The 12,196-nt window shown below is 39.4% G+C and overlaps 1 protein-coding gene across 3 annotated transcripts in view; it reads right to left on the bottom strand.

Moving 5' to 3' along the window:
* The window catches only part of LOC126404807 (deleted in malignant brain tumors 1 protein-like), a 60,156-nt gene extending 48,987 nt beyond the window's left edge, over positions 1-11,169 (bottom strand). The window contains exons 1-5 of one of the 3 annotated variants that reach the window (XM_050068130.1): positions 11,038-11,169; positions 9,054-9,089; positions 8,642-8,956; positions 7,930-8,238; positions 3,952-4,242 (exon numbers count right to left, since the gene is read on the bottom strand). In XM_050068130.1, coding sequence (XP_049924087.1) covers positions 3,952-4,242; positions 7,930-8,238; positions 8,642-8,956; positions 9,054-9,089; positions 11,038-11,080 — 994 coding nt within the window. In that variant the 5' untranslated portion in view covers positions 11,081-11,169. The remainder of the gene's footprint in view (positions 1-3,951; positions 4,243-7,929; positions 8,239-8,641; positions 8,957-9,053; positions 9,090-11,037) is intronic. The other 2 variants (XM_050068129.1, XM_050068132.1) reach the window with 2 other exon arrangements.
* Between the last annotated feature and the right edge of the window lie 1,027 nt (positions 11,170-12,196).

Here is a 12,196-nt window from a genome sequence, read left to right on the forward strand (position 1 = left end):
GCAGAAGTGCCAAAAACTGCAGTGCATCATCTGGTCACTTGGCTGACAAACAGAGCAAATCCCCATAGACTCCCATGTTAAAATGCCCAACTATACAGCTAAAATAAACATGTTTCCAGCCTGGTGCAAAAACTGGTTTCGGTCTCTATGGCTTATTTAGTCATTAATGACAACTGTACGGGGGGTAAATATTTTTTATAATGATCCCGTTTAAATGTTATTAAGGCTTAAAGCTCTGGTAGGCAACATTGTTTTGGTATAATTGAGTAAAAATTTTATAATATCCTCTAAGCATAATGTAAATCAAGTGGTCTGAGACAAACAATAGGTTTCTGCCAGTGCTTAATTTGTAAAATTAGAAGTAGGGGAACACTTTGGGCCTCTGAGAGAGAGCAGTGTTCCCCTACTCCCAAAAGTGGGGGAACACTTTTTTAAGTGGCACCCAAGCCACCACACTGTGCGACTCTGAATGGAATGGTTGTGACATCTAGTGTTGTCACGGTACCAAAATTGGGACCAACGGTACGATACCAGTGAAAGTATCATGGTTCTGAGTAGTATCAGGATACCACAGCGAAAATCGAGGCAGATGTGCTTTTTGTCATTTATAAAAAGATAAATCACTTTTCTATAATACATCAATTATATTTCAATGGAATAAATTACTTATGGACTTATTCATACTTCAAAAACAGCATCAATAAGTGATTAGCATAGAGGGGATCAAAATAAAATAAATAAATAAAATAAAAATCAACCAGCCACCCTCCTCCCCTGACAAGTAAAGAACAGTCCCTCCATAAGTAAAGAACAGTCCCTTAAGTGCGGTGAGGTTTGTGGGCCGTTACCTGCCACAGAGAGAAAAATGTGAACGGCTCGTTTCTCCTCTGACACGTCACATACCTGTGTGCCGCCACAGCTCGGCTGTTGAGGTACTTTTGGGCAGTCATGACGCCAACGAAAGAGGAAATTACTGGACCTGGAGTCGGACTACTCTGTCGCTGGTAAGCCGTTATGTTGTGGCGCGGAGCACTATGGACGCCGTATTTGAATGCCGTATCCTGTCTGTGACCCCCCATTCAACCCACAACTGGCAGGATTCGCCTTTCGTTTCTGCTGCTGGTTGAAATCTGTACTCGCACAGCGTGCTGAATGATTTATTTTGCTCGCTCAAATATATTTTTAGCCGCAAATGCGAGTAAATTTATTTTGCTCGCTCAAATATATTTTTAGCCGCAAATGCGAGTAAAATGCTCGCATGTAGAGCTTAAAAAGCTTTAAAAAGAAATAAATAATAACTTTCACTGCTCAAAGACACTCACATGTCTGGAAAACAAACCACTACAGCAGCATATTGAGTGCCAGGTGGCCAGCGCGAGCCGTTATTGACCAGCGCGCGCCGGGATGGCGCATGGACACTCACCCTCTTGCGATTGGACTTTGAACTAACATATACTGTGGAGTTTTAGTACCGCGGTCTACTGTTACCAGTATACCCTGCAACACTAGTGACATCAGCCAATACTGTATGTAGTTTTTAGATGTGAAAAGTTCTAGACCCATGCAAATTAGTTTCGGAACGCACCAGGGCCTTTTCTGAAAAGATCCTGGTACGCGTTCCAGTATGTTCCGGCTCAAATTAAGCACTGGTTTCTGCACCTCACCATGGCTCTGTGTTCAGCCTCTAAAGAATCAGTATCGTGCCGATGTGCATCAACCAATCAAAGGTCAGCTCAGACCACTGCGTTCCTATTGGCTGTTCTACTGCATATGCGCGTTCCCGTGCCACTGGCAGAAGGGGAGAGCAAGCGGCAATGGTGAACAGTGCAGCAGGTAAAACAGCTATTGCAGCATTGGCTACAATTGCCTACACGGCTAAACCCAAAAAAGGAAGACAGAACTCGGACAACAGCCTGGTCACTAGAAGAAAATGTTGGCATTGAACATTTCTGGAAATCACAAATATATTACATTTGCATGTTTTACACATATCATATTAACGTTTCTTCAGAGATATAATACTATGAGCTGACTTAATCATATGGAGAGGATAGTGGATGGTTTGTCACACGAGCAAGACACCTTCAGGGTTGATGAGTCAATGCAGAAGTGCCAACAACTGCAGTGCATCATCTGGCCACTTGGCTGACAAACAGAGCAAATCCCCATAGACTCCCATGTTAAAATGTCCAACTTTACAGCTAAAATAAACATGTTTCCAGCCTGGTGCAAAAACTGGTTTCGGTCTCTATGGCTTATTTTGTCATGACAACTGTACGGGGGGTAAACATTTTTTTATAATGATCCCGTTTAAATGTTATAAAGGCTTAAAGTTCTGCATAATTAAGCCGTGGCCATTTTGACTGACAGGTTGTCAGCCAGGCCTCACCGTAGGCCACTCAACTTGACCTCTCTGCTGTGTTTTACATGTCGGATCCAGCTGGCCGCAACCTGTAGGAGATTTTTTTGTACACATATCAGACAAGTGATATGATGTGCTGTGCAGATAATTGTACCAACAGACAGATCAAGACACCAGTGCTCCAGTTTTTCAGTAAGTGACATTTTATTATAATTTTATCTATATGTTAGTGCTAATTAGCATGTATCAGTGTTTTTTTGGCTCACTATCTAGCTGCTAACTGGCATGCACTAAAGTCAAAGTACAATACAGTTTTTACCAAGCCATTGTTGCCTTTTCTACCAGGACAGTGCAACTAAGAGCAGTTACTTTCTTCCGAGTCACTGTTGTGTTTTCTGGTGGGATAGCGCAACAAAAAACGGTTGTCATTGAGTCCTTATTGCTTTTTTGGCCAGGATAGTGAAATGTAAAGCGGTTTCTTTTTACTGTGACATCACTGCATTTCTAAGCAGAACTGTGTCAAGCGGCAACCTTCAGGGCTTATGAGTGAAGTCAATGCGGAAGTGCCAAAAATTGCAGTGAATCATCCGGCCACTTAGGGCTGGCTGACAAACAGAGCAAATCCCCATAGACTCCCATGTTAAAATGCCCAACTTTAAAACTAAACCCTTGTACTGTATTCGTTTGTACCTCACACCCCCGGTATTCGCGGGTCATACTGACCCAATTTTGTTTGACTGATATAAAGCATGTAGCATAAAATTATCACCCAATTCTGTGTTTCACATTGTTAGTCAACTTCACTCCAACTTATTGAAACAAATTTTACACTTTTTTTTTTTTAAATTTAGGACGTCATAGACCTCATTTGCGTAAAAGTATACCTAATTTTTGAGTACAAATAATTTGTAATTATGAATTCTGAGTTTGAATATAAACTGATACATTTTTACAGAGTGGTATATGTCAGAGTTTAGTCAAATACATTTTTTGAAACCATTTCAAATTTTTGAATGGCAGCAAATACTAACACCCCTGGTATTTGCGGGTCATATTGACCCGGTTTTGTTTGACTGGTTATCAAGCATAAAGAAAAAAGTATCACACATTTCTGTTTCACATTTTTAGCCAACTTCAATTCAACTCATTACCACAAATACTAAACACCTAATTGATGGTCAATAGACCTCATTTATATGAAATTATACCTTGTTTTTGAATAAATAAACAGAAATCATTAATTATTTTGGATTATCAAAGACTGCTATATGTCGAATATTAGCCAGGATATTTTCAGGTCAGAATTGACTGATGCAATTTTATTCACAAATAACAAATAGAGCAAAGTTTCAGTTTCAAATTCAACAAAATGTATTTACAAAGACCAACAGTAATTGCCAAAAAATCATCAAACTCCAACTCTTTCAACTGACAACAGAACAAAAACAGCTGCTGCAGAAGCTGAAACACCCTTGGAGGAGTATAATCACTCTATTCATCTAACTAAAGTGAATAAATGTATTTCCCAAGATGTTGAACTACTACTTTGAATGAAATATCAAGTTCAGGGAATAGATTAATTTCCTTACCAGTAACAGAAAGTCTGATGGAGTCACTTAAGGGGGAGCTGAAGTCTTGACTTGAAACCGTCGTCTGATACTGACACTGGTACGATCCTTCATCATCAAAGTTGACTGCAGGTATGTTAAACATACTCGAACTTTGAGTCTTTCTGAATGAACCTGAAGTCTTTGTCAAAGTGAATGTTGCACTTAAAAGCTGCTGAATATGACTTGAGACCAAACAAGTGATGCCGACATTCTGACCCCAGGTAACCTTCCCAGCAGGATTCATTGAGATTCTGGGCTTTGGGAGATTTGCTGAAAAATAGCACAATGATATAACATTAAAGGTTTTACAGCTTTGATCATGGCTGTATCATCTTTTTTTTCCAATATGCATGTGGTGTGTAAAGATGTGAACGTTAACAGTATCCTATCTCTGTTACACTATAAACATTTGATCAGACAAACAGGTTCTATGACTGTAGCAGTCTTTCATTTTTAGAGAGTGGCAATGTTTGCAAGTGTCAAGCTGATTTACTGTAAGGAGGAAGTGTTTATGTTCTACTACTTTGGAATGACACGGCTTGACTCTGCTTAGCAATGCTGACTTGAGGATGTAAGAACTTGTAAAATTACTCTTCTGAATTTACTTCATCTCACATTGAAGTGAACAGTGTGTCAAAGTAGAAAACATATATACTAAAAAAAATGACCATTTGGCTCTTCTGTTTTTCATTAGCATTGAAGAAATGCAAGAAAAAAACACACACACACACACAGAAAAATCTACATCCAGAGCCATGCATTTTTGGATGGACAAACTGTACAGAGCTGTAAAGTTGTCCACCATGGTACCATTTGCAGCTAGCTAACCATAGCTGATTGTTTTGTCTGTGACAAAATAGATCAACCAGAAAAAGGTCAAATACTAACAAGCTGAAAGGGGGCAACAAGCAGAGTTGGACATATTTCGGTCATCAAATCAATTCCCCTCCAGACAGACAGCAGTCCAATTACATGGCCTAGTTGAGCTGTAACAGTAGCTCAACTTGTGCATGTAAATGTACTGAATGATTTAAAACCAGAAATACAGTGATGCAATAACAAAACAAAAAGGGAAAGCATGAATTAAAAAATGTTAAGAACCACATCATATCACACAGAAAGCTTAAGCATAGGTTGAACACTGCCTGGCTTAGGGACCAGGCATCTATTAAGGATGGGCTCCTGGTTACCTCATCTAAAAGTCAATGGATATTTTGAATGGCTTTTGGTTAGATGTCTGAAATAAAGTCTGTGGTTAAAACAAGGTTAAAAGACTTTCACATTTTGTTCTACAACATAAAATACATCAGTAAATACCCAATTCATGAATTTTGAAGCTTTATGTATGTTACAAAAGGTGGTTAATGACAAGTGGCTAAATGACCACTGCATAACGACATCGTTGAGGTAGGGATGTTAAATCATACAACCACAGTGAAGTTCGTTTGTATCCTAACGTAAGCTTTTTATTTCCTGCGACTGCATTTAGGCTTCAAAAATCATAAAAGTGCTGTTTATTTCTATCATAAATGTTTGTTCACCACAGAGCTTATTTTCTGCTATAATCCAAAATCCAAAGGGTTTTGGCAATGGAACCAGGGCGACACCAACTTTTGTATTGGCCTAAAGATAAACATCACAAACGTGATGCACCTAAATTTTTACATATCCCACATATTTTGAATAGCTGCGATCACATGACCAATGTGCTGACAGCAGCACACAAGGAAGCAGTCCCAAGCACTTGTAAGGCGGCAGGTTGGGTTGGTGGATAGGTCACAAAAAAACTGACTTTTGACCGGAACTTTTCCCTGGAGTCGCATATTGGGATCCATGTTAACTTTGAATCATTTTACTGTACACCTACCATGTTCCTTTGCCTAAACCTAACACCAGTAACTGTTATTGCCTAAACATAACCTCCATAACTTTCCATTAATTATATTACTGTATGTTAAGGACATAACGTCATTCATAGGGCACAAATTCGTAGGATATCATACAAACTGTTCAATGAGAATAAGTTGTTTTGTTATATGCCCCTTACATGTTACGTTTGGCTTAACTTCCTGCCCTTATGTGTTTTCCTGCCTGTTTTCCACCACACCTGTGTTCTTTGAGCTTATCAACTCTGTCTAATCACTCATGCTCTCCTTTGTGTATTAATAGTCCAATATACACATATAATATGAACTTCCCGGGTATGAAGGATATGATGTGGAGTTTTGTCTCATTTAAGTCCAGAGATCAACTGTCTTTATGCTGTCTCATCCCAATGCGTCAAATATCACCACTTTGTCAGTGGCCTTTTATGTCTTGATATGATGCGCTAGGTAGCCTCCTGCATCTGTTTGTCATGTTTAGTGATGGTGGAAGGTGCCTTTTTGTGTTGGTGTCTGATGCTGAAATCACTGACAAAGTGGTGGTATATGATGAGTTTGGAATGAGAGGGGGTTGGTAATTTACATGATGATGTATATAAAATGTTGTTTTCATATTAAAGAGAAAACAGGACAATAAAATGAATTGGGATGCATCTGAAATGAATGGGGATGCACTAGTAGCTGCAGAACAGGCAGGCCACAGCAATGAAAAATACCGTGGAATATAATATATAAATTATTTATTTTAATTAAACACTCTCCGATGACACATCAATGCTGAAAATGATGTTAAATGTGGTTTAAGCTAATGGTTAGTGTTGATAAATCCTCTGCCTCTGAGAAGTGCTGCACCGTTGCAAGTGGCTGTTCACTGTGTTTACCTTCATTAAATCACCTGAAAACAACACCAGGCTGCTTCAGTATAACCATACAGACCTCTACACACATCAAACTGGTCTGTTGTATCTGGAAATTCAGCTTTTGTATAACAGAGTCATCTGGTTACTAAAGTAGCCTCTTATGTTTTATTCTTTGAACACATTGCAGTGCAATACTGTTGTGTAACATTTATTAATAAACAATTACTATGACCATGTACAAGGTGAGATATGTTAGAAATATTGTAAAATAGCGTTGGTTTGCTGAGCTGTTGTCACATTTACCTGTAGTTAGCACAGCTGTGTCAGAGCTATGAGACCAGTGATGTGACTGGCTGAGAGAGTTATTAAAAATTAACTACACCGACTGATCTAGGCTAAATTCCCCTTTGCCCAACCCTTCTGAATATTGCGCTGCTACATGAACCAAAATAAAATGTGTGCATGGACAAGCCCACACAGTCCGTGTGCTTATTATTTAAATCAACTGATGGTGCGAGAAAGTAAGCTGAGNTGCCCAACCCTTCTGAATATTGCGCTGCTACATGAACCAAAATAAAATGTGTGCATGGACAAGCCCACACAGTCCGTGTGCTTATTATTTAAATCAACTGATGGTGCGAGAAAGTAAGCTGAGGGCGCAATGCATGCTTTTGCACCTCCGTCGCACCACGCCTGCGCAAAAGGGGAACTTAGAGAGAGAAAACCGAAACAGGGGCGTAACTTTATTTGGTGATCATGTAATGTGATTCACTGTTAATCCATCGTTTCATTAATGGAGTGTATAAAATTGCATGAACACTACAGAAAGTGACAACCACAGTTTAAACTGTGACAGTTGTCTCATGTCTCCCTTATATGTGCTTTGGTTTTGTGTGTATGTGCCTTTCTACTAAAGTCTACTAAACTTTTGTATGTGGTGTGTGTTTCGACAGAGCATGGCTGTCAGTCCACCACTGTGGTCCAGGCTGAGAGATCTCAACAACTATTTGATGGATTGCCATGTAATTTGGTACATTCATCCTCAGGAAACTCCCCTGACTTCTCCTCCAGTGTCAACTCTAGGTTTGCATTTTAGGTCTTCATAAAATGTCTTGACAACTATTGGATGGGTTGCCATAAGAAATGTGCAGACATTCATGGTACTTTGGAGCTAGCCAGACTAGCTGATGTAAAATCATAACAGGTTTTCTCACCTGAACACACCACACCAGCGTCCTCACTGTGTCCACAGTTATGTTTCCCAAATCCATTGTGCTGACACTCAGTTATAGACCTTTCACTTCCTGAACAGCCCACATCATCAAGCCAGATCTGTCCGGTTCCTTCACCAAAGTGAGCTGAGTGAGGGGCACTCAGTGCCGTACCACAGCCCAGCTCTCTGCACACCACGCCAGCATCTTTTAAGTCCCAATCGTCATCACAGACTGTTCCCCAGACATTGTTGTAATAGACTTCTACTCTTCCAGAGCACAAGGTAGACCCAGACAATCTGATTGGCACACCTAGGCACAGAATACAGATGTCAGATCATTGCTGTGGAGGGGTAGCTGTCATTTAGTCATGACACAAACCACTTCTGTAAGACACATTTGGAAAAAGTTATTGTTAATTTAGGTACTTTTCAACACTACACAGACAGGGAGATATAACACTTCTCAAAGTTGATCAAACACTGGATAAACTTCTTCACATACATTACAGTTTAAGTTACAGTGTATTTTGCAACATTTCCCACTTGTGACTCTGTTCTTCAGTTCTATAAGCGTGCTGCAGTGTGTCCAGGTCTTTTCCAGTGCTGCATCTGAGCAGCTCATGACAAGCCACAAAGACTAAAGGACAGAGCTGTTCAAATATACAGAAAAGGATACATTTTATTGAAAACACTTTATCCAAAGGTTTTCTCACCTGAACACACCACACCAGCGTCCTCATCATGTCCACAGTTATGTTTCCCAAATCCATTGTGCTGACACTCAGTTAGAGACCTTTCATTTCCTGAACAGCCCACATCATCAAGCCAGATTTGACCAGTTCCTTTACCAAAGTGGGCCGACTGAAAGGCACTCAGTGCCGCACCACAGTGCATCTGTCTGCACACCACGCCAGCATCAGTTAAGCCCCAACCATCATCACAGACTGTTCCCCAGATGTTGTTGTAATAGATTTCAACTCTCCCAGCACAGCGAGTAGACCCAGACCCAGCCAGTCTGATCCGACCATCTATCAGACACATTACATACAATATTTTAAAATTTTACACAGACTAAAAACTGAAAACTAAAAGGTTTTTATGCATCACACAGGAGAATGGACTGACCTGCAGCAGGTGGAGTAGAGGTCAAACATAGAGAGACTATAGGAGAGAACAGAAAAGAATAATACAGCTTATAACATTCAGTTAGCTGACAAGTGCAAAAATAGTATTATTATTATTATTAATAATAATTTGAGGGCGTTGTTTTTTCATGTTGTAAAATGAGGGAACAAGTCCGCCAGTGTAGGCTAATGTGTGTGAGAGGAGGAAAGTCCGAGAGTGTGTGATCAGTTAACCGAGAGGATCATGTCATACACTCATCAGTGGGCTCGTTCCAGATTAACTGCGCCGTCGCGCAGAGGCGGTGACAAGCGCGGTCAAGTCGGTGGCGGAATCCAGATGTCCACCCTCTGGACCTGCAGACTGAGCCCTCGCAAACTTCAGCTGTACGTTGTGTGACTTATTTACTGTCATCACATAGAGTAGAGACTTTCAAGGGGCTGATAGACAGCCCTCGAGATCGTTTTACTCGTTGCCGTGGAAACGTTAAACTATCGCTGCTGTCATATTCATATGTGATATACATCTCTTTATAACAGGCTACAGCCTTTGTAAATAAGAACAGGACTATTACTCAATAAGTTGGGCATAACTTACATTAGAAGACCTTCTGTTTTTCGGCCAATTTTTTAGTCTATTTCCCTGCACAGCCTGATAGGCTGCAATAATAAAATATATTTTCACTCCCTCTACAGCCTAAACTTCTACACATCTCTGTATCATGATGTGGTTGAATATTATTTCTGGACTACACAATTCAAGTAACATTTTAATAGACCTAACTATCAATAACTATTCATAACAGTTAATATCAGTTTGCTGCTGCAGAGCAGACCTGTCATCTCAATTACACAGGCTAAATAAACTGTGTCTGACTATAAGAATAATATTTTCAGGGGGAAAAAACAAGACAGCAGCTTTCATTAAAGATCAGTCAGATATAGTCAGTTCTTCACATCTGTACAGATGTTATTTTAAGAATGCTCACATCCCACTGACCATCAGTCTTTGTGTTGTGAGATACTTCAATAATTAAAACAGTCCAATGTTAGTATACAGTAGACTACATATAGTTTATGATACAGTTAAAATGGCCAAAAATGTGAATAACTGCCTTGCAGGATGATTTAAGGTGTGCCCTAAATTTTCTGCTTGTGTTCCTAAAATTTTCAGTTGGGGGCTACAGTGCTCCTATCAAAAGAAGTTAGTCTGGACGGATTTTTGATGACAGTAATTTGTGTATAATCCACATATTTGGGAAGGCTGCGATCATATGACCAATGTGCTGAATGGAGGAAAGAATAAAGAAGGACATGGTCCTATATGGTCAGATGCTGGGATGGTGGATGGGGCACAAAACACAGGACTTTACCCAGGAAATGGGTGTTTGGAACCATGTAAACATGGTGTTATTTTATATATTAATAACTATGAAAGAGGTGCCCCCTTTTTGTTTTGCTTCAGCACCTGACAGAAAAAATGTCTGTGCACAGGACTACTTTTCTACGTCATTAAAACTGAACATGTGTGTCTTGTCTTAGAGATGTTTTGTAATCGATAGAAACAGGCCACAAGTTACCCCAAAGTTCTTTGCCACAGATTCAACATCACAATAAAAAAAATAATAATTCAAAGTAAGGGCTGAAGATATCCACTGATGTTGCTGGAGGAATTATTTATGCTGTACTGTTATTTATCTTATAATAAAAAAAGGAACCGTTCACGCTCTGCTGGAGACAAGGCAGTTACATTTGTTTGTGGGAGATTAACGAGTATGTTGATGGTGTTGAATAAAGTGTGAGGATTATGCTATTGGCAAATAAGGAGGAAGATCTTTACACTGAAAAATGAGTGTTAAACAAGTCGTTTCTGTGCTATACAATAAAATACATATAAATATATAAAAGATTTACAAAATAATATACAAAAATACATAAACAAATACAAAAGCTGCTTTCCTGATAAAATGTTGAAATGTTTATCTTACCCAGGATAAAATAGCAAAGCTTTCTCTGTTGTATATTCCCCATCGCTGACACACAGGCTTCTGTGTATCATTTATCAGTGACAGAACAGACGACACAAAACTGCACTAAAAACCGCGTTGCAAAGAAAAAATTAACAGCCTTGTCCTTCCTGGAAGACTTCCTCCTTCTAATTCTGGTACTTTTTTTTCAGCTGAAACTACAGAGGAAGCCAGTAAGCAGCACCAAACCACAACATGTATCATAAAGTCTGTCTAATACACTTTTTTATTAATCGACAGAGAGTTCAAAAGCTCTGTCAGCTGTATGTCTTCCACATAGGTTTGCATATTTGTGCATAAAGGGAGTACAGAACATGCATGCACTGCATTTTTGAGCTCTTAACTTAGTTATGTATGATGTCATGCAATTATTTGTAGAATAAAATATTTCTTTAAAGATGCAATAATACATTTTTGGCAAGTAAGAAGCAAAAATTCCACATATACACAGCCATCACCGTATATAAAGGTTATTTATGTATTTATTGTCAACAACTAACAGTTTGTAAACCCCTCCCCTGTAATGACTATTGTCCAATCATAGTTAGGCAACTGTAACTAGACACAACAGGACTATCAAGCTTTAACTGTATTTATTTATTTGACATTGACTTAAATGGCATTCTGCAGTTTTATAACAAAAATTCAGGAAATACTGCTGGTCTACAACCATCTGACATGTTCCACCAGCACGGTCATGTTGGTCTGCTATCACCTAACACCATTTATCAACCTGGCTGCTCACCTCTCAACCAGTTGCACAAAACTGGTCTACCAGCTTATCACCAGCTTCAGCAAACTGTCCCACCATGTAAATCCAGCTAGAACCAGCAGCCAACACAATCAATGGTCACCAGCCAGAAATAAGAAGCCTGCCTATGTCTACCTGTCTGAAATCAGCAAACCATTCCTTCAAAAATGACCAAGAATTTCAAATGTAAATCTGCCTCCATGACTGCTGTTAATGGAAAGCTGGACAGGCTTAGTGACAGTAATTAAGAGGGTCAGGGCTTAGCTAATGTATCATTTCTTACATCACTGTTCTCTGAATTATGTGTTGGTCTCCTTCTGGCTCTTTCATGAATATACTTTATTCTCACTCAGTTGTCAACATATATTC

Source organism: Epinephelus moara, chromosome 18 (assembly GCF_006386435.1).
Source record: "Epinephelus moara isolate mb chromosome 18, YSFRI_EMoa_1.0, whole genome shotgun sequence".
In the NCBI taxonomy this organism is placed as follows: Eukaryota; Metazoa; Chordata; class Actinopteri; order Perciformes; family Serranidae; genus Epinephelus; species Epinephelus moara.